The sequence below is a fragment of the Dendrobium catenatum genome, unplaced genomic scaffold (genome assembly GCF_001605985.2).
Source record: "Dendrobium catenatum unplaced genomic scaffold, ASM160598v2 fragScaff_scaffold_1483, whole genome shotgun sequence".
Taxonomy (NCBI): domain Eukaryota; kingdom Viridiplantae; phylum Streptophyta; class Magnoliopsida; order Asparagales; family Orchidaceae; genus Dendrobium; species Dendrobium catenatum.
In genome coordinates, this window is record NW_021319945.1 from 523,483 (window position 1) to 549,816 (window position 26,334).

Here is a 26,334-nt window from a genome sequence, read left to right on the forward strand (position 1 = left end):
TGAAAACGGTAGAATAGTAGTAATTAAAACATCCAAAATACGTTGTTGAAATAGGTCTACATGAGCTGCCAAACAAGAACATGAATGATGCGCATCAAAGGCATTTGTAACATATAAATCACACAAAAAATCATTAAAACTGCATTAATTTGTGAATGACTGAAAAATAAGAAAAGGGATATGCTCCTAATCAAACCTATACAAGTAAAAAATTGGAAATCAAACATCCAACAATATCAAAACCTAAGCTTCAATAAATCCTGAAATGAATACCTAAATCGTCCAGAACTATGATGCCGGAGAAGTCCTGCTGCTCTCCCCAACAGCCGCATACCACCCACCGGCCACCGCCGCCTCCTCATCCACAGCCAGATCATCGGTCCTCCGCAGCACCGCGTGCGCTAGAACCACCACACTCCCGGTAGCCACCGATCCAACAATGTCCACGGTAGAATTGGATATCAACAACAACACAATGGTGACAACCGATAGACAGATGAGAATAAACGATTCATCAAACGCCCGACCACCAATCACAAGTGGCTGATCCCTGAGGAAGAAAAGGAAGATCCATGCGCCGATCAAGAGGAAGAAGACTAGGAGGGAACCGGGATGCAACAACAGGCTGAGAAAGACGACGAATAAAAAGACGATGCCGTAGTTCATGGAAAAATAGGTGACGTTTGTGCGGATCCGGAGATAGACATCGCCGAGGCTCGGGGGAAGGGATAAGACCCGGGCGCTGATCATCTCGCTCCATGGCCGGCGAGTTGAGAGAGCAGCTCGGCCACGCTCCTTGGCGCGGGAGATGAAGTCGAGAGATGGAGGAGAAGCGGAGGAAGGTATCGTACCGTAGTTCGCCATTGGGGTTTTGGAATTGGTAGAGCGAAGGAAAGAACTAAGAAGGGTTGTATAAGAACTTACTTTAGAAGAATTCTGGAATGAAGCTTCTAGAATTTTTAAGGAAAAAGAGCTTTAAATGGGGAAAGAAAAGAGAGTAAAATTGTGTTATGAACTTTGTTGGTCTTCAAAGAGAGTAAATTAACTAATAAATTAAATTATTTGTTTATTTTAAATGATTTGATGGGTAAATTTTATTTGATTTTTGCTATGAATTTGGGGTGTCAATTTCGGGTCACGGGTCGGGTTCGGGTCGGACCCGAAACTGACCCGGGTTCAAACGGGTCGACCCTAACCCGACCCGGTTAGGAAAACGGGTTGGAAATGCGAACCCGGACCCGACCCGGCGGGTTGCCGGGTTGACCCGACCCGACCCGGGAATGCTGGTCGAGCTGGGTCGCGCGGACGCCGCGGTGCTATGTCGGGTGCGGTGGTCGCGCGGATCGCGGTGTCGCGGTCACGGAGCTAAGGCGTGGTCACGGAGCAGTGGTCGCGCGGTCGCGGTGGTCGCGCGCGGAGTTGTCACGCAGTGGAAGCGGCGGAGCGGTCGCGCCACGGGGTCGAGCGCCGTTTTTAGCGCGGCAACGGGGCTGGCTTGGTCGCGCATTAGGTTAAAACGGGTTCGCGGGTTGACCCGGCAACCCGCCGGGTCAACCCGAACCCGACCCGTTTTTCAAACGGGTCGATTTCTGGAACCCGAACCTGACCCGTTTTGAAATCGGGTCGGGTCCAACCCGGATTTTTCGGGTCGGGTCCGGATCGAGTTTTCGTGTCGTGTCAAATATTGACACCCCTACTATGAATTATGATATAAGAATATATAAAGTAATATTATATATAGTGAAAGGCAAAGCAAATCTTATGTTAGGTTTGTGAAAAACTTAGCATTAAGCTTAATATTATTTAAAGAATAATAATATAATTATTGCATATTAGAATATTTGGATAAGTACAATGACAAAATTGATTCCAAAGATTTGCCCATCACCTAAATTGGAGAAGTTGAGATCGCAAAGTTTGAGCCTTTGATGGAAAAAAGTGTAGAGCCGATAGGGCATGAGAGGAGTTTATATAATAGTGACTAAGTGATAGCGGTCTGACAATTATGTGTGTAAACAAGTCGAGTCGAGTCGAGTATCTCCCTAATTGAGCTAAGCTTATTTAACTGTTATTAAGCTCGAGCTCTAGCACAACTCAAGCTTGTTTACTAAGCTCGAGCTCTGCTAGTTAAAAACTCATAGCTCGAGCTCGTTTAGAAAGTAAGAGCTCAACTCAATTGTTGAACTTAATTTTTTAATTTTAAATTAAAATTTTTAAATTTGTAAGAATTTTTATTTGTTAACATATAAGTAATTTAATATTATTAAACTATATTATGTAATATTAATTTAAATTAATTATCATATATATTTTAATTTAATCGAGCAGCTCAACAAGCCTTCTAGCCGAGCTAGGCTTAAGCTCAAGTACAAGCTCGCGCTCGAACTTGCAGCCCTCGATAACTGATGCAACCTAAAAACAACATTGGTTCTAGGAATGCAAATTACAAACTTCCTTCCAATATAACTTAAACAAACACAAATAGAACATAACAACGCATCACTTCAAACTCACATTAAACAGGACATAATAATACTTCACAACTTACAATAAAACAAGATACAATACCACTTAACACTTCTAATAGTTTCAAGAAGAATGATACAGGTGAAATGAAAACCGTGGAGAGAAGAAGAAGATAGAAGTCCAAGATGAATTAGCAAAGGGAGGTGGAAGAGGATGGCTTGCAAGCTAAAAACCCGCATGTTTCACATTCCAAAAATTCATCACAAATCTATCTTTTTTCACAAGGAAATTGACCACATTATATTGGAGAGGAAGGGGAAAAAGGCATTAAATGCTCTCCTGAATGAAGCACCCAAGCAACCAATAGAACTCAGCTAGACAACCAACATAATGAGAAGTCAAAACACCATCATAGAAATCAACAAAGAACCAAAAACAACCTGCCAGCAGCTAGAAACTAAACGGTAACACGGAAACTGAGAGCCAGCTGGGAAAATCAAGAACCAACAGAAGGGAAACGAAGGGGCCAGTAAGAAAAAACAAACAGCCAGCAGAAGAAATCGAAGGGGCAATAGAGAAGTTGAGGGCCAATAGGAGAAAATGAAAAGTGATAGAAGAAAGAGAGCTTAAAACACAAGTGAAAAATAAAGAAAACATAAAATAGCTAGAATTGTGTCACGACCCAACCCGACCGGAACGAATTTCGCTCGCATCGAGTGGCGATAGAACTTGAAATCCAGGATCTAGTTTTGAAATTTGCTTCAGAACTTTCTTCCCGATATTCAAACAAACAGACAGAAAACACAGAGCTGCTAAAAACATCCAAATATACAGAAATGCATCCACTATTTTTTCCTTCTTTCTTTTTTTTTTTCTCATCAAAATAATCATGTACAATACAATGCATAGCTATAGACGAAAAGAACAGAACATAAAAGCCATGACTGTACAAAAAATCAAAAGTGCAAAATACCTAATCACACATCAGACACTGAACTTCTAGTCCAATACTTCCTTCCCTTTCCCAGAACCTAAAAATCACGCAGAAAATAAAGATGAGCTAACAGCTCAGCAAGACTACACTCACCAATCCAAATCTCCAAAAAATTTTCATCAGAAAACATATCAGAAGCAGATATTTAAATAGCCATACAGAATTCAAATAATTGTACATAAATCATATAGTTATAAGAATACAGATACTTGATCAAATAGAAATCAAATCACTTATACATCAAACAGAATTCCCTTCATAACCAAATATTCAAGTCAGATTCACAGAACAGACAGAATCGTACAGAACAAACAGAATAGTACAGAACATATGTCAAATCAGATGAAATCACATTTCAACCTCAGAACACATATCAGATTTCAGATTCCCAGACCCTTACAGAATCTCTACAGATTCTGGCCCCTTATGCCTCCCTCCCCTGACACTGACAGAATCTTGACGGATTCTGGCCCCTTATGTCTCCCTTTGTGCTTGAAGCACCAGAACAGAACAGATATACGAAATTTTTCAGAACAAAACTGATTCTAAGATTTTCAGATTTCCCGGACCCAGACAACGGAATCCCAAAGGATTCCGGCCCCTTATAACTCTCTTTTTATATCACAGCACAACAATTCATTCAAATCAAAAAATCAGAATTCATCAGAAAAATCGTCAGCGGCATAATGGCAGTATACGAAATTTTCCATAAAATTCACAGATTCAGAAATTTACCAAATTATCATAGAGAGTACACAACATCATTATAAGACTTTCATTGTACTGAAACAGTAAATTCAAACATCCAAATAAATTGTTAATCAATCAAAACTCCGCAGAATTCGAAATACCCGATAAAAATATTCCAAAAAATACTCAAAACGTGCACAATTATCATCTTAGAAACATACCAAAAGTTACGCGGTAAAACCTTTATCGGTACAAAACGAATCAATTATTCGCTAACGGAAACAAAATCTGAAACAGAAAAGTCGTCAAAATCCTCGTTTCTGAAAATTGAGAAAGGAGGAATGTGTCTTACCTCGAGTTGGTCAACTTTCTCAACTGCAGCTAGGGACGGAAACGGACAGAAGTCATCCAAAAATTACTTTTTCTTCGTTTTCCTTCGAATTTCTCTCTCCTGAGCTTTTCTCTCTCTTCAAAAAGATCTCTTTTTCATATAAACCCATGCAGATCGTCCTGGACGATCCCAAATCGTCTCGGGACGATTTGCTCTCGGGAGGCATTTTTGTCCAGACGAACCCCAGTTCGTCCTGGGACGAACTTCTCTGCCATAATTTTCTTCACAACCTGTACCGATCGTCCCAGGACGATCCAACTTTGTCCTGGACGATCCTGGAAGAAAAACAACTTTCACAGATTAACTGCATCAATTCTCCCATATTAGAAGAATATCATCTCCTGATGAGAATGCATCAATAACTTGCTGGAAGATATCCGGACGATCATTCTAAATTCGATATGTAGAAATTGCTTGAAACGAAAGCCAATTTATTGATGAAAAGTTATGGATTACTTGGTTTGATTCATTGGGTTGAATGGCAGTGCTTCCCTGAGGTTCCAAATGCGTTCTTTCTGATGACAGATCTTCCTCTTAAATTGAAGCTTCAGCTTGTTAACTGTTTAGACTTTCCTTTTTTTATTTTTAAAGAGAAAGAAAGACTCACACGACAACCCAAGTATCTGATACCAAAATGATGAAACATAAGGCTCTATTACCAAATTGATGTAACCTAAAAATAACCTTGGTTCTAGGAATGCAAATTAAAAACTTCATTTCAATATAACTTAAACACAAATAAAACTGAACAACACGGCACTTCAAACTCACATTAAATAGGACATAACAACACCTTATAACTTATAATAAAACACGACACAACATCACTTACAACTTATAATAGTTTCAAGAAAAGGATACAAATGGAATAAAAAATATGGAGAGAAGAAGATAGAAGTCCAATACGAATTAGTAAAGGGAAGGTAGAAGACGATAGCTTGCAAGCTAAAAACTCATAGGTTTCACATTCCAAAAATTCATCACAAATCTCTCTTTTTACACAAGAAAATCAGCCACATTATATAGGAGAAGAAGGGAGAAAAGGCATTAAATGCTCTCCTAAATGAACCAGTCAAGCATCCAATAGAACTCAACCAAATAGCCAACATAATGAGAAGTCAATACACCTTTATAGGGATCAATAGTGAGCGTAAAATGAGCAGCCAGTAGCTAGAGAAACCTAAGGGCAATAGGGAAGCCAAGGGCCAACAAGAGAAAATGAAAAGCCACATGAGAAAGAGAGCTATAAACACAAGTAGAAAATAAAGAAAACATAAAATAGCTAGCCTTGACTGCATCTTAAACGAGTCAAGCTTGAGCCTACTTGACTTACTTACACCCCTACCAAGGACAATGATTAAGCCATTGTGATCCGATAAAGGTGATTGGGTGAGGGTGGTGGCTCAATAATAATGATCAAGCAGTGGGAATCTGATGATGTTGGTCATGCAATTAGCGTTGTCAATTTGGGTTAACGGGTGAAACCTAAAACTGACCCGTTACTATTTGACATTACGAGGTTTTATAAATAGGTTGATTTGTTCAACCGAGACCCAAACCGTTGGGTTTCCGGGCTGACCAGATCCGACACGGATTTAAGAGATATGGTTGAAGAAGCGTGCTACTTCCAATTCCGGCGAGGCAGCGATACTTAGGCCAACAAAGGAATGTTGTTGGAGGCCATTAGGCCGGCGACGACCTCGAAGGAGGCGAAGAGACGCAACAACAGTGACAGACAGGAGATGCGGCAGGCCGGCAATAGCAGTGCGGTAGGGGCAACGACAACGACTGTGTGCTTTAGGCGAAGAGTGGCAATGGATCTCGTTCAAGGCGAAGAGACGTGAGTCGCATCACACAATGAACCTTCGTAATCCAAAGATGGCGATTAATAGGTCAAGCAATAGAAACCCAATTAAAGAGGTCAAGCTTTTTTGTTTAATTTTTTAACAACTTAACGCTAAGCCATATCAAAACTCATGCTTTAAAATATATATTTTACTTTTGATAATTACTGTTAATCACATTTTTCACATAATTTAAAAGTTAAAATATTATATAAAAATAGAAATATTTAAATATTAAATAAACAAATACATAAGGATTCAATATATGTAACTTTCCCCTTAAAATCTTTAGATTTGCAAATGAAAAAAAAAATCCTAAAATTTTGAAATATCTAATTTGACAAAATAGCCAAACAAATATATATATTTCATTTGATACAATTCTACTGCAAATATAATTTTGTTGTGCCAAGATGAACAAAATCATCACATTTTTATATTTCAAATAGAACTATGATTTGCATAATAATGTTTTCATAGAAAAGGTATGCATGCAAAAAAATTTTCTCATCAAACATACATCTCATATTAATTACAAACATTTTTCTATACAATTAAAAAACATAGATATCAGAATATTACAGATTGTTATTTGTAGAAGAGTTCAGATCAATCAAATTTTTCTTTGAAAGATTTGTAATTGAATCTGCAATAACTCGAGCGCTTGATTTCATGTAACCACCTGAAATAAAACAGGCTTAAGGAGAATATCTATTTGAGAGAACACGCGATAGTGATACCAAGATGAAGATTAAGGCTTCGTTCGGAACGATTTTTTTAATGCTTCTTAAAGTAGTGTTTTAGTACAAAAATTTTAATTTTTGTACTAAGCAGTTGCTTTAAGAAGCGGTAAAAAAGTTGTCCCAAACGAAACTTGAGACGACTTTCTTATTATATCTTAAAGCAACTTTTTAGTACAAAAATTAAAAATTTTATACGAGAAAGCTGCTTTTAAGAATGAGTGAAAAAGCCGTCCCAAACGAAACCTAAATTTGAAACATTTTTTTTATTATTTTTTAAAGCACCTTTTAGTATAAAAATTTTTTAAACTAAAAATTTTTATACTAAAAAACTGTCCCAATCGAAGCTGAGGTGATTAGTACCTGAAGTTAGCATGACAATGGGTACATTCATTTCTTTTGCAAATCTGAAGACCTTTTCATCTCTTATCACCACTCCCTCAGAGCTGATCTGAGCCAATAAAAACAAGAGTGTGATCACAACAAAGTGAAAAATATAAATGCATATCAATACTTCGAAGGGAAAATAGGGTGTTAGCATTAAAAAAAATGTAAATTTTATTCTAATTCATGGATTAATAAATCTGCCTATGAAGTTATCAACTCTTATTGACCATGGTTTTACCTAAAATCCTAACATATCAAAATGCCCCTAAGGCTCCTATCCTATGTCTCTTAGCCTAAATCCTTTAATTGGTCAAATTGCTGTGAGTGATTCTCTATATGTTAGAAATAAAATTCTAGTTGGACTTGACCAAATTTGACTACTCTAAGATGATCAATTTATTAAAACAGTGCAACATATCTCTTTCAGACCCAAATAAAAATATACTTTTCAAAGTGGACAAGCTTAATTAATTGGTCAAATCAAATCAAACTCATGAGATTAATTTTAGCTAGGAATGCTAGAAACACAAATCTAATATGATCCAACCCATTTAACACACCTAACTACATCAAACTGACCAAATGGATCAACTTACCAAAAATAGGATATAATTAGGTTTATTATAATTTAAGACTATCAAAATAGCTAAACTAATTGAATTAAATCTTATATTTAGAAACTAATTAACTTTAGTAAACATCTTAATTAATTTTACAAAAGATAAAATTTTTAACCCACTGTTGTTGCCATATCTCAAGTCCTACATGAGAAAAATATAAGGATGTGTTAGGTAGTCGACAACCAGCGTAAAACTTGTCGAATAATCATGACATGAATCCTTTAATATATTATGTTAATGTTAGGGTGTTTTCTGAAAGCGACGCGTTGTATGGCCTGAATATAGCGACAAATAAGCAAGGGCCACTACACCGGAGGTGCAATGTTAAATAGGAAAGGGTTCCTACATCATGGATGGATGTGGGCAAAAAATCTAGTCGATGAAACTAGAATTTGAATAGGATCTTGGAATGTAGGTTCTCTTATAGGCATTAATAGAATTAATTGATATTATAATCCAAAGGAAGATAAATATTTTATGCATTCAAGAAACTAAATGGGTTGGAGAGAAGCCTAAGGAGATTGATAGTTTAGGTTTTAAACCTTGATATTCTGGTAGAAGTCATACTAGAAATGATGTATGTGTAATTATAAATAAGGGTTTAAAGGATAATGTTATAAAAATTGATAGAAGTGAAGATATAATTATTGCTCTGAAGATTATTGTTGATGCTAAGATTATTCATATTATAGGTGCTTATACTACTCGAGCAAGTTTAAATGTGTTTAAAATTAAGATTTTGGAATGGCTTAGAAGAATTAATTCAAAAGATACCTCTAGAAGAAAGAATTTTTATTGGAGAAGATTTAAATGAGCATGTTGGTAGAGAAGTAGAGAATTTTAAAAGTATTTATGGAGGCTATGGGTTTGGAGCGACTAATGAAGGTGGTAAGACTATATTATATTTTGCTATAACTTATAATTTTATCATTGCTAATACTTTATTTAAGAAAAAAGATGAGCATCTCTTCACTTATAAGAATAGATATCTATTTTTTTATAAGAAAAACAAATCATTAAGATTGTAAAGTTATTCCAAGTAAAAATTTATGTATCTAACATTACTTGTTAGTTTTAGACTTTAAGATGAAGGGGTAGAATATGACAAATATAGTAAAACATTATTCTAAAATTAGATGTAAGCATTTAAAGAACACTAACAAAAGTATGTTTGATAATAAGATTTGAGAACTTAAGATTTTGTCTATGTATAATAAAGCAAAGGATATGTGAGAAATAATAACTAGTCATAATAAGAATGTTGCAAAGGATATGCTTGAAGTTTCAAAAGAAAAAGCTCCTAATAAAAAAAGTTGGCGGTAGAATCAAACTGTGTAAGAAAAGATAAAAAATAAGAAGTTTTGTCATAATAATTAGTATAAATGTAAAAACTCTAAAAATTGGATAAGATATAAAGAGGCTCATAAGGTGTCTAAAAAAATAATATGTCAATCTAGGATGCAAAAATTTTACAACAACAACAACATCAAGCCTTTATCCCACTACGTGGGGTCGGCTACATGAATCATTTTTCTACATTGTGACTTATTAAAGGTCAAATTCTCTTTTAAATCTAATAAAGAAATGTCATTCATAATATTTTATAACCAAGTCTTTTTAGGTCTGCCTCTACCTTTCTTAATATAAGTCAAATCTAATACCTCTACTCTCCTAACCGGATCATTAGAAGGCCGCCGTTTTATGTGACCAAACCATCTAAGGTGACTCTCTAATCTTATCTTCTACTGGAGCTACTCCAACCTTTTCATGTATATGCTCATTTTGTATCCTATCTCTAAGGGTAAAGCCAATCATCCAAATAAGCATCCTCATCTCTACCACGCTTAACTTAGTATTATGCTTATCTTTTAATGACCAACATTCAGCACCATAAAGCATTACAGGCCTCACTGCCATCTTATAGAATTTTCCCTTAAGTTTGAGGGGTACTTGTCTATCACACAACAAATCTGATGCATTCCTCTGCTTCAACCATCCAACTTGAATTCTGCTGATAATATCACCATCTATTTCACCATCACTCTGAATAATAGATCCAATATATCTAAAACGTGTACTCTTATTAATGACTTGATCGCCCAAAGTCACAATCCCCTCACTAGATCTACTACTACTAAAATTACACTATATATATATTCCGTTTTAAATCTACTCAATTGAAAACCTTTAGTCTCTAATGTTGACCTCCATAATTCAAGTTTACTTTCAACTCCCTCTCTAGATTTTAGCTTTTAATAATTTATATAATATATTAGATTCTAAAGAGGACGAAAGATATATATATATATATATATAGATTTAGTTCAAGTGAAGTGTATTAAGAATGAAGATCAAAAAATATTTTTTTTAAAAGAGAATATTTAACAAAAGTGGATGAGATATTTTGCTAAGTTATTCAATGAAGATTGCAAGAATATAATTGACTTTAGTGACCTTAGCACTCTAAGTGAAAATAGAGATTTTTATTTTAATTAGCATATTAGTAAAACTAAAGTTAGAGAGGCTTACAATTAATTAATAATTATAATTAATATTAATTAATCATAATTAATCACATGATTAATTAAATACTAACTATAATTAATATAATTAGTTGTATATTAATTTTAATTGATTAAAAATTTAATTCTAATTAATTTTAATTAATTAATAATAATAATATTTAATTATAATTAATAAAAAAATAAATAATAATAATAATAATAAAATACCTTGACATGCATGTCGGGCTGGCAGACCGCCCATACACGCTTTTCTTAGCATGGTGGGAAGGAAACCCGGTACGACACCTACGACGAGATAAGTGAGCGACCCCTCGGCCCCCAAAATCCTGCCCTCGGCGTGCGCGACGAGCCGGCTAACCACCTATACATGTTTTTCTTAGCGTGTTAGGAGGGAATCCGATGCGATGCATACGACGAGGCATGTAAGCCTGGAGCACGCTTTTCTTAGCATGGCCGGGATAACTTTTAAGTAACCGTACGCAGCTTTGTACCTGCGGGGAAACGACTGCTCTTTTCTTGTAACATGTACTGAAGATCCATACACGTTTTTCTTAGCATGATGGGGACAAAGACTTTACACGGCCGCGATGTCCTCGAAAGAGGGCACCTACCATACACATTTTTCTTAGCGTGGTGGGAAAGAAACAATTTTTCATAATTTTCCCCTAAACGAGGGAAACGCCAGGAGGTTGCCGAAATTTTGGGTGAAAATATGACAGTACTCGGACCTCTTTGAACTCAAAAAGGACATGCAAAAACTTGGACTCAAACGAACACAAACTAGTGGACTTGAGCATGAAACACATGGACCTGTACTTGAACAAAATTTAAATCATTAAGCAAGACTTGAATCTAAATAAGATAAATTCAAACTTGAACCGGAATTGAATATCAAGTGAACACAATTTTAACTCAAGCAAAGATCTGAGTTGTACACAAGGGACATGTGAATTTGAACACTGGGACTTGATCCGGATCAAGCATAGTGGATATGAACCCGGATTTGAACCATAATTAGATAATCAAATTTAATGAATGTATAATTACCTTAATATCAATCACTAAGTTTGATTATGCAAGTGGAGATCAATGAATGAATGAAGGACATTCATTAAAATTCGAAATATAAGTGAAATGTTGGTTCACTCACAAGCAACAATACAAACTCTTAGTGATATCACAAAGGCAATTGTGTTCAATCATGTAGTTAACAACCCTTCAATGACAGCCAGATACATCGCTCTCTTGCAAGTGAAGATGTATAATACACATAAAATGCAAGCATCCACAATCTATCGTGGAAGGCGCCCTATGTATTCAATCTACCACCCACGAATAAAATGCAACATAATTACATAGAATATGAATGCCTACGAGTGGCACCAAGAGAGCCACATTCAGCATCTCAGTTGTAACCAAAGGGATTCAAAATGCAATGGAAGTAATCACGTGATATATCTAGATGTATTCAAGTAGATGTCAGCATATACTGCATCATGCCCACTGGAGCTGATGATCAATGTTTGACAAATTTATTGTCAAAGATCAATGTAGAATTTGGCGACCTAAACTCATCTTGAACTTAATTCAAGCTTAATTTGAGTGATAAGAACCTGAACCCAATAAAGCCACAAAGGACTCTTGGACTCAAACTCACATGGGCAAGATGAATTTGAGTTCGAATTTGAATGAACCACGAGGAACTCGCGGAGGAAAATCCTCAAACATAAGTGATATGCAAGAAGACTCATTGGTTCTATACATGTATTGAAATCAGTAAAAAAGAATGAACATAATGACTTATCAACAATCATAGCAATGATGCACAACAAATGATGTTCCTTACAAGTATGCCTGTAGATTGAGATGGCAATACCGACATTCAATAGTGGAAGACCATCCCCTACAAACAAGTACAATCAAATCACCCAAGATTGGTGAAATGGTGGATATGATGTAGGAACAACGAGTCTTCTACGAACACCTCCAAGAGATCGTAGTGGATACAACAGGTCCCTACAAATAAACACAAGCCATTTGTGGATAAAAACAGTGGATATATCGTATGTACAACAAACCACTGTGGTCACAAGTACATATATATCATCTACGACAACGGTGATTAATTTCTTCAAGTACGTCGGGTACAAGGGCAATTCGATGTACGAAAAGGGACACCTCCTGGCATAATGGAAGAGAGGTTTGAACAAATTAGAACTTAACTTTCCGGTGTTCCAAAACCTTTTCTTAGTCTTATACTTAAGAAAAAAATAGTTCTGGTGTCCACAAACGTTGGAAATAACAACTCTACTACACTAAAGATCTTGAAAGGAGATCTTTTCAAGACAGCAGTCATTGATTTCAAAGTCCAGAAGAACCCTCCCCGGTGAATGAGAAAGGGGGAGTCAACGTCAAGACCATACCGTCACCGGATCCGCAACACTCGTATTAGCGGACAGAAGGCGTGTATAAGCTCTCAAAAAAATGTTGTGTATTTAAATGATAATTACCTGCACAACTAAAATATTTCAAAATACCCCTGCATGTGCACCATAAATTGTATACACATAGGTACACTAAAGGGAAAAATACAATCTCGACCCGCATGGGCCCCGACAAGCGTGTTATTGGAACACACGTGACGTTTAAGGATGCTGCGCAAGTTAACAAATTAGAACCCGATCCTCCTAAGCGGGTAAATAGGAGTCGACAATGTTCAATAAATAATTACAAAATACCCCCAAACACCCACATGGGCCCCAGCGAGCGTGTTGTAAGAACACACGTGACGTCTAAAGATGCTGCGCGGGTCAATGAATTCAAACCTGATCCTCCTAAGTAGGTAAATAGAAATAGAGAGAGTTCGAACCATTAGATAAATATGCGGTCACGAAGTTAACCGAAATATTTAATTTATACATTCATATTAGGCCTTCAATGACTATAGTAAAAAAAATTCACTAAAAAAGGCACATCCTACGAAACCTGATCCCCTATCGGCAACTTGATAGGGTAGATAGGGTTCAATCAACAAAGAGAAGTAACCCCTTGCACCCCGATGATGGTCGTGTTGAACGAAGATCTCAACCGGAGGGGTTAATTCTAAATATTTCAAATTTCATCCAAATACCCACAAAATCTAAAAAAAAAAATCTCAAAAATCCCAAAATCTCAAAAATATTTAAAATTGAAATCCAACTATCAAACACTTAAAGCAAAATCCATCCACCATCCGCAACAGTTTGCCGAGGAGGATAAATTAAAATTTACTTCAGCTCACAAAGAGCTAATGCCTAGTCAAAAATATCACTATGATCCATTCTCAAACAATCTACTGCTAGTAAGGACATAGTACATGTCCTCTAACCGGCAATTTTGCTGCCAAATGGCACCGCAGGATAAACGGTTATGACCCAGGGCCCTCTGAACCGAGTGGTTTTACCACCGAATGGCACCACGAAATACTGGTTATGGCCAAAGCTAATACGTTCCTTAATGGCATCAAATCCTTGAGATATGAATCAATAGAATATAATCGATAGAGCAGAAAGCCCTCTGTTAGCTAAGGTGGATTAAAATTTGTCCCCTTAGGCAAATACCCACCCAGGTCTACAAGGTACCCTTGGATGAAGCAACCCATGGCTGCCGACAAGGATCCTTCTGTCAGGTTGGGTCGACTACCTCCTCTGAGTAAGTAGACTAGAGACCACGATGGCCCGGGACGACGGAACTATAGGATCTTGATCGGGTCCATCATTCATTCACTCACCATCCGCTTTAAGTGCTAAATGGTGAAATTTCTATTTTAAATATAAAACCTTCAATTTTCCAACATCCAAACCCATGCTGCTATTATATGCCAGATAACATGTATCTCTACGTATCTGATTAACGACTAGCCTTAATCGAAAGTTCTCTCCTGTTATCGGGAGGGGTAATTAACTATAGGGGCTTGCGCCTATAGGAAACCAGAACTCAGATCATAAAGTCCTCACAAAATGAAGACGAAATCTCTGGGTAGTGTCTTATCTACAAACCCATATGCCTTTCAAAATTTACCTCAGAACTGATTTCGTTAAAACTCGAAGAAAAGCTTGCAACAGTGTCGGGCGGAGGCCAGGGCCGAATTTTTGGAGCCCACATAAACACATTTGATGATAAAAAATGAGCACCTCAATTAGAAGAATTTCATATATTTTGATGTAGGATTGGGGTTTAAATACTCCTAATCTATTGTAGAAGTATCTTCACCGAAGGTTGATCCATAATCAAACTCCTTTGATTATGGTCAACCAAGATTTGATTATAACCCTTAAATGATCATAAAGCCTAACATGAGAACCCAAACCAAATTAAAAAGACCTACTTTTGACCATAATTTGTCCATGATTGACCCTGATGAAACTTTTTGACCAGAGTCAACATTTGCATAGTCAAAATATTAAAAACACTCATAATCTTTACCTTTGGGTCATCCAAAGTGACATTGGACTTGAGCCAAATTGACCCAAAATCCTTTAAGGTTCAACTTCACTCAACCAAACCCATGGTCAACTCTTATTGACCATGGTTTTACCTAAAATCCTAAAATATCAAAATACCCCAAAGGCTCCAATCCAAGGTCTCTTAGCCTAAATCCTTTAATTGGTCAAATTGCTGTGAGTGATTCTCTATATGTTAGAAAGAAAATTCTAGTTGGACTTGACCAAATTTGACTACTCTAAGATGATCAATTTATTAAAATAGTGCAATGTATCTCTTTCAGACCCAAATAAAAATATACTTTTCAAAGTGGACAAGCTTAATTAATTGGTCAAATCAAATCAAATTCATGAGATTATAGCTAGGAAAGTTAGAAACACAAATCTAATATGATCCAACCCATTTAACCAACCTATTACGTCAATCTGAGCAAATGGATCAACTTACCTAAATAGGATATAATTAGGTTTAATATAATTTAAGACTAGCCAAATAGCAAAACCAATTGAATTAAACTTATATTTAGAAACTAATTAACTTTAGTAAATATCTTAATTAATTTTACAAAAGATAAATTTTTTAACCCACTGTTGTTGCCAGGTCTCAAGTCCTACATGAGAAAAATATAAGGATGTGTTAGGTAGTCGACAATCAGCGTAAAATTTGTCGAATAATCATGACATGAATCCTTTAATATATTATGTTAATGTTAGGGTGTTTCCTGGAAGCGACGCGTTGTATGGCTTGAATATAGCGACAAATAAGCAAGGGCCACTACACCGAAGCCCATGTGCAGTGTTAAATAAGAAAGGGTTCCTACATCATTGACGGATGTGGGCAAATAAACTAGTCCATGAAACTAAAATTTGAATAGGATCTTGAAATGTAGGTTCTCTTATAGGCATTAATAGAATTAATTGATATTATAATCCAAAGGAAGATAAATATTTTATGCATTCAAGAAACTAAATGGTTTGAGAGAAGCCTAAGGAGATTGATAGTTTAGGTTTTAAACCTTGGTATTCTGGTAGAAGTCATACTAGAAATGATGTATGCGTAATTATAAATAAGGGTTTAAAGGATAATGTTATAAAAATTGATAGAAGTGAAGATATAATTATTGTTCTGAAGATTATTGTTGATGCTAAGATTATTTATATTATAGGTGCTTATACTACTCAAGCAAGTTTGGATATGTGTTTAAAATTAAGATTTTGGAATGGCTTAGAAGAATTAATTCAAAAGATACCTCAACAACAACAACAACAACATCAAGCCTTTATCCCACTACGTGGGGTCGGCAACATGAATCTTTTTTCTCCATTGTGTCCTATTAAAGGTCAAATTCTCATTTAAATCTAATAAAGAAATGTCATTCCTAATATTTTATAACCAAGTCTTTTTAGGTCTGCCTCTACCTTTCGTAATATAAGTCAAATCTAATACCTCTACTCTCCTAACCGGATCATTAGAAGTCCGCTGTTTTATGTGACCAAACCATCTAAGGTGACTCTCTAATCTTATCTTCTACTGGAGCTACTCCAACCTTTTCATGTATATGCTCATTTTGTATCTTATCTCTAAGGGTAAAACCAATCATCCACATGAGCATCCTCATCTCTGCCATGCTTAACTTAGTATTATGCTTCTATTTTAATGGCCAACATTCAGCACCATAAAGCATTACAGGCCTCACTGCCATCTTATAGAATTTTCCCTTAAGTTTGAGGGGTATTTTTTTATCACACAACAAATCCGATGCATTCCTCCGATTCAACCATCCAACTTGAATTCTGCTAATAATATTACCAGATATTTCACCATCACTCTGAATAATAGATCCAAGATATCTAAAACGTGTACTCTTATTAATGACTTGATCGTCCAAAGCCACAATCCCCTCACTTGATCTACCACTACTAAAATTACATTATATATATTCCGTTTTAGATCTACTCAAGTGAAAATCTTTAGTCTCTAATGTTGACCTCCATAATTCAAGTTTACTTTCAACTCCCTCTCTAGATTTTAGCTTTTAATAATTTATATAATATATTAGACTCTAAAGAGGACGAAAGATATATATATATAAGTTAGTCAAATAAAAAGATGGAAGTAGTAAGGATTTAGTTCAAGTGAAGTGTATTAAGAATGAAGATCAAAAAATATTTTTTTAAGAGAATATTTAACAAAGGTGGATGAAATATTTTGCTAAGTTATTCAATGAAGATTGCAAGAATATAATTGACTTTAGTGACCTTAGCACTCTAAATGAAAATAGAGATTTTTATTTTGATTGGCATATTAGTAAAACTAAAGTTAGAGAGGCTTTAAAGAAAATGAAGTGTGGAAAAACTAGTGTACATTATAATATTCCAATAAAAGTGTGAGTTGAATGAATTTCTTGGATTACTAGATTTTTTAATATTATTTTGAAGACTAAAAAATGTCAGATGAGTGGAGAATGAGTGTATTGATTCTTATTTTTAAGAATAAAGGAGATGCATAAAATTGTGCGAATTATAGAGAAATTAAGTTGATGTGACATACTTTAAACATTGGGAGAGAGTTATGGAGCATAGGTTATGACGTGATGTTAATGTTTCTTAAAATCAATTTGGATTCATGTCGGGTAGGTCTACTATGGAAGCTATTCATTTATTGAGAGGGTTGCTGGAGAAGTTTAAAGAGAATAAGGAGGATCTACATATGATTTTTATTGATTTAGAGAAAGCATATGATAAAGTTCCAAGAGAAGTGCTATGGAGAGTTTGAGAAAAGAAAGAAAGAGGTTAATAATGCTTATATTCAATTCATTAGGGATATATATGCAGGAGTTGTTACTTGTGTTCAAACATAAGGTGGTTTGACCAAGTATTTTCCTATTTCAATTGGATTACATCAAGGATCAACCTTAAGCCGTTACTTTTTCTTTAGTTATGGATATTCTCACTAGGCATTCGCAAGAGGATGTACCTTGGTGTATGCTTATTGCTCATGATATTCTTCTTGTTGATAAGACTAGAGATGAAGTTGTAGGTAAACTCGAATTATGAAGCTCAACCATAGAGTTTAAAGATTTTCATTTGAGTAGACCTACTACAGGAAAAACACTGATTTCCAACCGAAATAAATTCGTAAAAAAAACTCAGCTTTTAAATATAGTAATTATTTTAAATAAAATATAAATTAAACTAAACCAACTCAGCTTTTATAAATTAATTTGATTATTTTAATTTTTCTTAAATAAAATATAAACTCAGCTTTTAAATATTATGTCTTTTATAATATAAATAGAAAACAACTCATCATTTAATACTTTTTTTGTGGTGGCAAGATGGTCTTGCGGGCAGCGGGAGGGCTAAAGGGCGGGGTTCAAACCCTGCTAGACGCAGACATGGCGGGCAGGTCACGCAAGGCGGGCAGCGAGTTACGGATGAGCCAGGGCATAGGAGGGTGAGCCAAGGCGAATCGGCGGGCAGCGGGTCATTGGCCCCGTAGGGCTATTGGGGGGCAAGGTCACGGGTGAGCCCAGCTGGGCTAGACGAGGGCTTCAATGGGCTGATGGTTTTTTAATTTTTTTTTTTTCAAAGGATATCACAACAACAACAACAGCATCAAGCCTTTATCCCACTATATGGGGTCGGCAACATAAATCCTTTTTCTCCATTGTGTCTTATTAAAAGTCAAATTCTCGTTTAAATCTAACAAAGAAAGATCGTTCCTAATATTTTCTAACCAAATCTTTTTAGGTCTGCCTCTATCTTTCTTAATATAAGTCAAATCTAATATCTCTACTCTCCTAACCGGGTCATCGGAAGGCCGCCGTTTTATGTGACCAAACCATCTAAGGCGACTCTCTCTAATCTTATCTTATACTGGAGCTACTCCAACCTTTTCACGTATATGCTCATTTCGTATCTTATCTCTAAGGGTAAAGCCACTCATCCACCTGAGCATCCTCATCTCTACCACACTTAACTTAGTATTATGCTTCTCTTTTAATGGCCAACATTTGGCACCATAAAGCATTGCAGGCCTCACCACCATCTTATAGAATTTTTCCTTAAGTTTGAGGGGTACTTTTCTATCACACAACAAGCCCGATGCATTCCTCCACTTCAACCATCCAACTTGAATTCTGCTAATAATATCCTCATCTATTTCACCATCACTCTGAACAATAGATTCAAGATATCTAAATCGTGTACTCTTATTAATGACTTGATCGCCCCAAAGTCACAATCCCCTCACTAGGTCTATTACTACTAAAATTACACTCCATATATTCCGTTTTAAATCTACTCATGCGAAAACCTTTAGACTCTAAAATTGACCTCCATAATTCAAGTTTACCTTCATCTCCCTCTCTAGTCCTATCAACAAGAAGAATATCATCAGCAAAAAGCATACACCAAGGTACATCCTCTTGCTAATGTCTAGTGAGAAAAACAATATTAACAAAAAAATGAAAAATGGATAAGAAAAGATAGTACCTTCAACCTTCCCAAAGGATCTCCATCTAGAATATCAGTGCCAGCATTGTAAACCACCAACTCGGGATTAAATTGATTTCTTGCAATCTATAGTCCAAGCACAAAATACATTATGTGGGAATGAAGAACCATGCAACAATTTAAGATTTAGACTATAAAAAAGAAATTATAGTGTAACAAATTTGACCAAATCTCAATCACGCATGCAAAAATCAATTATAAATAAAAAATAAAAAATAAAAAACCAATTATAAAATTAATAGATAAAAAGTACAAAAAGCTACTCAAAATTTAAGTAACATGCCAGTAAAAGACGTTCCAAGAATTCACAGTCAACAGTGCGCAAATTTGAGAGGATTTGAATTTTAATAAGACTGGGTTTTAAAAGCCTAGAGACCCTTCATTCATAATTGAAAATAAACTTATGTTTATTAGTTTCACAAAAACTAAGAATCAAGATAAACGCAAGACTACAGTCTCAAAAACCCATTTCCAGCAATAGTTTCAGGTCTATCTACCGCGATCTCCACCACACGCTAAACACGAAGTATAAGATTCCCATATTCTGAGATAACAAACAAGGCAATATAAACTACGAAACCCAGCCGAATAAGGAAATTACACAGACGGTCATACACATGACAGAGACCGTTAGATTGGTCCAGCCGGTCGGGACCGGCTTACACGAAACAGGAGGACTTTACGCCTCTGGTATGCAGGAGCCGACCGCCCAGTTCGGAGGGAGCTTTTTGGGAAAGATTTTTTAGCGATTTGAGAGGAAAATTTGAGTGTAGGGAATGTTTAGAGATTTCCTTTTGAATTATATGCATTAAATAGTTTGTTTTCCTAGGATCAGGCATCTTGAATTTGGCTTAAATTTGCGATCTCTTAGATTTAGGTTTTCTATTGGGCTCTATAGGCGTCTAGAGATTTGGGAGAGATCGATCCTCCTCTCGAATAGAAGATCAATTGTATCTTGCTATTTTTCTTCTTCTATTAGTGAATTTCAAGTGTTTTTCCTCAGATTTTTCAATAGAATTTTTGTTTTTGCTGTTTTCCATTGGAGTTGTGAACTGTTTTTATCAATAGTGTTAGATTTTACTTGAAATCTCCAAGTACTTCAATATCAGAGACCTCTGCCAAAAGAAGCCACAAGACTTCCAGAATCTAACGTTGCAGTGCAGTAATCGGGAATAGAAGGAAATAAAGAAATTATCGATTATTAGCAAAGCGCAAACCAGCAACAGCACCAGCAGCGGGAATGGCTCCTCAAACATTGAATCTGCTACTTCAGCTAGGATGCCACAGAAGGAAACACAGCAACAGTAAACCCAGCCAAACTAACTCAAAATCAACATCGAGGAACATTGATTGGACACGACCATCAAACAAACGAGAAGCCATTCTCTATAGGGAACAATCATAGACATATTTCCAAAGAACTACAACAAAAAAACAACGAAATAAAACAACTAAATCAAAATTAACAAGTGATTGGTCTATCTGATTTGTATAGACTTTCAGATTCGCATTATTTTACCAGGTTTTTAAGAAAAAAATATATCATTAATCAAGGCTTGCAATGCTTCTGTAAAGGAATCGAAGAATCATTAAAAGTAGATTTATCATAACAATGCACAAGTACCTCAAGTATGCACCATTCAGAGTAATTTCAAGAACAAAATGAATATATTTTTTTGGTAAAATGTTGGCTACTAATTTAACAAGAAGGAATGTAAAGGGAAAAGAATTCAAGGTATTGGTAACAGGTTCATAAAAGATAGTAAGAGTAGACATATTGAAGAGCGGAATTATGCCAGAGCGTTATTGAAATTCCAATTCATAATTCATAAGGTTATGTTTGTCTAGCAATAAGTTTCTTAGAAATTCTTATAGGAAACCTTTCAAGATTCAAGCATACCATTACATTATCAAATAGTTTAAATTCCATATATATCATGTTCACATCTGCAGTGAATTTACATGCCCGGAGACTTCTAATTTATAATCAAAATTAAACCAATATTTCATAGAATTACAAAATCTAAGAGTCAAAATAAAAATTGGAAAATTTATAATATTAAAAGATCGATTCCATCAATGAATGCATGTATATTTAAAGTGAGATGCCTCAGTGTCTGCTTCCTGTTTTCACATAAGGGCAATTATAATTGGTAGGGCATCTATTGAAATAAATGGAAAGTGTAACAATAAAAAAAAAGGAGATATGGGTTTAAGATTACTAGAACAACAATAATATTACGTGAAGATAAAGGGTCCAGATAGCTCGAGTTGCATTTAAAGACAATTGTGAAATTGCTAAAAAAGAATCTACTATCTAAAGTTGTTATGGATGAAACAGTTTTTGTTCATGCTATTTGAAAAATCCAGTTGTCCTACACTCCTACTACTGTGTTTTTGCATATGGCCAAATGACCCATGTGCCCTTATTCATATTTCAGAACTTGGATAATAATTTTTAATTGACAAAAAAAGCCAAATGAAATATTCATAAGTTTTGAATATACTTCAAGGTTATCATCATCTATGGTTTCTTGCTATAGCTCGTTATAGCCGATTGTGACCTTGAATGAAACCTGAATCGGGATTCACAAGAAACATTATGGATGTTCCTCGATGCACAAAGGTTTTCTCCTTTGAACTAGTTATGTGCTTGCCCTGTACATAGGTTGCCTATAAAGCACAAGCACATAGTAAAACGTGCATGTCACACTGCTTTGACACATCACATCGTAGTGTTATATGGTTGACTCTTGTTGAGAGCGAAATTATAATTAATAATTCATGGTTCATTTCAACATCTGTCACGCTAACTCGGCAGAGGCATTTGCATCTTCTCACTATTTCTCAGTCATTGAGTCGTTGTCATTGGTGCGAGATTAATAGCAATGCTTTTTTACATCAACAACATCATCACGGCTATCTATGCAATCATTTCAGTCATTATTGTGTTTGGCTGCAAGATCTCTTTATATTTTTCCTTCATTTGGCACTTCATAGACCTCTATGATTGTGCCAACGTGATGGTATTAGTTAGTAGTTGGCCTTCTTCATGTTCCTCTTATTCATCCCCTGCAAAAGACTTTGTGCATTCAGTATGATCATATTGTGCTCATTCTTCTTGAGAGATTGTGGCTCCAACAATAGTAGATCTTGCTTCATGGTGTTGCTTGGCTCATTCTTATGCCCCACCATGTAGACTACTTCGACCTCTACGGTTTCATCATCATCTTCTTCTACTTATTATATCCAGATTTTCAAGCGGCGTATCCACTAGATTTTTGGCTCTGTATCTAAAATGAAAGGCTCCTCAATCGGAGAGCTAAGGTTAAAATTGGCCTCTTCCTGAGAGTGGAGTTGTAAGGCGATGGGATCTCCTAAAAAATTCTCTAGGGTGTCGACCATCATATATGATATCATATGGGACCTTCTTTTTCAACACCCATTGTTGATGGATTTTTCATAGGCGGATCGCTAGGAGTACACGCCATATATCATGCCTTTATTCTTCTTCATATATTTTTCTTTTAGAGACTCTAGTCTCCATACTTCATTTTCCTTCCACCAGGACCTTTCAGCGGCGGATTCTTGGACATGAGGTCCAAGTGTCAAGCCCCAATGTTCAATCTACGGAGCTTGTCTCCCTTCTTTTTCTGCTACCACGACAGATGATAACCTACACGTGGGGTTTAGTCCCTATTACAAGCAGCTTTTGATATTTTATTCTTCATTAGCCCTCTCTCAATAAAAACTTTAAGGACTTTATGAACCTTGGTGGATAGAATTTCGGGCTCCTTCAGAAGGATTAGGGCCTAGCGTTATTGAGCCCAAAATGACTGTTTCAACTCAATGATAGAGTTGTCCCTTTTCACATATTTTAAGTTTGTAAATTTATTCCGAGTATGATTACTCACTTTTGTCTCTTGGGCTGGTTGTATAGAGAGGTGCACTGTTGTAATAATTGAGCCCACAATTCAGCATTCATCTTCCTCTGTCTCTTAGACAGCCCTCCTCCAAATGAAAAAGCCTCATGATCATTATTTCCAAGTGCCAACAATTCAACTGGAAGAGTAGCAGCATTTGTAGGTACCAAAAAGATTTTCTTCCCAAGGTCTCTAATTGGGATAGCCTTTGAAGACTGAGATCCTCTTTCGGGGAACCTCTTCAACAGTGGTAACTCTCTCAAATATTGAACTCACTGCATTGACAACTGTGTGCATCATGTCGAGGCTTCAATAGAATAAGGCCATTTGATAAGCCTTTGGGTAGTCATGTCATGAATAGGGATGATGACAGCCCCGGAAGTAACTACAGGTACTTCTAGCCTAGCAAATTGGATGGCCTCTCCTGAGTCTCTGATGTTGATGAGATCATTAGCCAACAAAATGTTGGCACCACATAATAGATGGGATTATGGAAGGAGTGTTCTAGAGATCTAATCTACACAAATAAAAGTTGAAAATTAGTAATCAGAATTTTACACATCACCTTACACTTTAAAAATGCATAAACTCGACAGAACAAAATAATACGAACAAATGTCTTATAAAATTGTAAGAGTTTGGAACCTTGCTTAAGGGAATTTAATGAGTTCATAGGTTATGTACGACTATTTAAAGATGAAAGAAAAAAATTCCCTAGCGATGTTGCCAAAAATATGTGGGCTTCGAAAATTTTGCACCCCAGCCTCTCCAAATGTTCGGAAACAGTATTAACAGATTAAGTTTTGAGTTAAAATTTGAGAAAGCAAATTGGTCAGAGATAAGACACTACCCAGGAATTTTACCTTCATTTGTAAGGACATTAGGATCTGAGTTCAGGTTTCCCATACCTGGAAACTCCCATGGCTAATTATCCCTCTCAATGACAGGAAAACAATTTGGATCAAAGATAATCATTAAATAGGTACTAAATACCTAGCATATAATAGTAGCAATTTTACTATTTATGCTTTAAAATTTACCAAATTACAGTTAAAGAGGATGGTGAATGAATGATGACAAACTCAATCAAAATCTCATAATTCTATCGTCCTGAGTTGTCATCGGCCCTAGTTTACTCGGTCAAAGGAGATAGTCGACCTACAATAACCAAAGGATCTTTGCCGGCAGCCATGAGTTGCTTCGTACAATGATACCTTATAGACTTGGGGTGAATATTTTCCTAAAAGACAAATTCAAGTCAACCTTTGATAACTTAAGATTTTGTTATATATTAAGTATAACATATGATTCATTATTCAAATGTATTAGCCATTAGGGAGCATACCAGCTTAGTTGTGATTGTAATATAGAGAAGTTTATCCATGGCAAAACCACTCAGTCAAAGAGCCTCGGTCATAACTATTTACTTGTGGAGCCATATAGGCCTAACCACTAATCCTATGGAGCTATTTTGAAACCAAAATACCAGTTAGAGGATATGTGCCATGTAAAACTCTCGATTGGAAATTCGTTATTTGTGAGCTAAAATTATTTCTGAATTCTTCGACCTCATCAAATGATTGCGAAAGATGGAAGAATTTTGCTTCAATTTTTATGTGATTATTTTTTTCTCTAAATATTTGAATTTTGATACACATTGAATTTTAAAATTGGAAATATTTTGATATCTAACCTTTCGATTAAGTGTTACTTTCAACACCGTCATCATCAAAATGACATTCAAGACATTTTCAAAAAATATATATTTTATTTGATTTTAAATGCATTTAAAAAAGATAAAGTTTCCTCCGACTTAGATTCACATTCAACATGACCATTATTGTGGATGACATTTAAGTCACTTTCGCTATGAGAATTCGATTATTAGAATTAATCCCTGGTTGAGATTTATCATCAACATAACTATCATAAGAGTGAAATTGAAGCCATTTAAAATTTATATTTATGTTTTATCAGGGTTTGGAGGCATTTAAAATGATAAAGTTTCCTCCATTTGAGATTCACTTCCAACACGGTCAACATTGAGAATTTAAATAATTCATAATTTTGTTATTTAAATCTCATCAACTTTGTTTGCCCCCTAACATAAAATTAGGTTTAAATATTGATCTTGTGAATTGTTTTATGAATGTAGAAATCAAAAGCTTGTATTTTTATGACGAATTTCTTTTTAAGATGCTTTAAACCCCTAATGTGAACACAAAACAAAATCTCGTTGGATTTTACCTTTGTACATTCACTTATTAATCCAAGTTATGTAAATTCTAGTCCTTTTAAGTAAGAATATTGGACTTGAAATCTAAATTCATGTTTAAACTGTAAAACCCGAAAACGTCGTTTTAGGCTTCGCACGCTTTTCAAAGCGTCGCGACGAGTTTTAAGTGAAAATTTCAATGTTGTCGGATTTTGACGGGAATAATTTTATAAAATTGAGCGTAAAATTCCGATCAATTTGGTATATAGGACTTGTATCAAATTTCGTTTAAATTAAGAGATATAATTTTTGGAAGTTCAAAAATACCCAAAGTACCCCCACTCCTTATTCTTGCATGGGTTACTTAAGTGAGGGCATAGGGGTCATTTAGCAAACTCTTTCCTCTCTATTAGGCCAAACCGAAACCCCTCTCCCTCATATTTTCGGCCAAACCGAGAGAGAGAGGAAGAGAGGCGACGGGAGAGGCGACGGGCAAGGACGGACGGCGGCTCCGGCGGCGGTTTCCGGCGGCCAAACTTA

The 26,334-nt window shown here is 35.7% G+C and overlaps 2 protein-coding genes across 2 annotated transcripts; both read right to left on the reverse strand.

Annotated features, from left to right (window-relative positions):
• Positions 1–932, reverse strand: LOC110115475 (PRA1 family protein F3). The gene has a single exon (XM_020848721.2). It carries the CDS (start codon positions 862–864, stop codon positions 289–291), a length of 576 nt encoding a protein of 191 aa, XP_020704380.1. The 5' UTR covers positions 865–932; the 3' UTR covers positions 1–288.
• Positions 933–6,799: 5,867 nt separating this feature from the next.
• On the reverse strand, positions 6,800–24,485 carry LOC110115415 (histone deacetylase 2-like). The gene is made up of 5 exons (XM_020848629.1): positions 24,443–24,485; positions 20,874–20,929; positions 19,636–19,722; positions 7,489–7,576; positions 6,800–7,067 (listed from the first exon to the last, which is right to left on the reverse strand). The coding sequence occupies exons 1-5, from the start codon at positions 24,483–24,485 to the stop codon at positions 6,964–6,966; spliced, it is 378 nt and encodes a 125-aa protein (XP_020704288.1). The 3' UTR covers positions 6,800–6,963.
• Between the last annotated feature and the right edge of the window lie 1,849 nt (positions 24,486–26,334).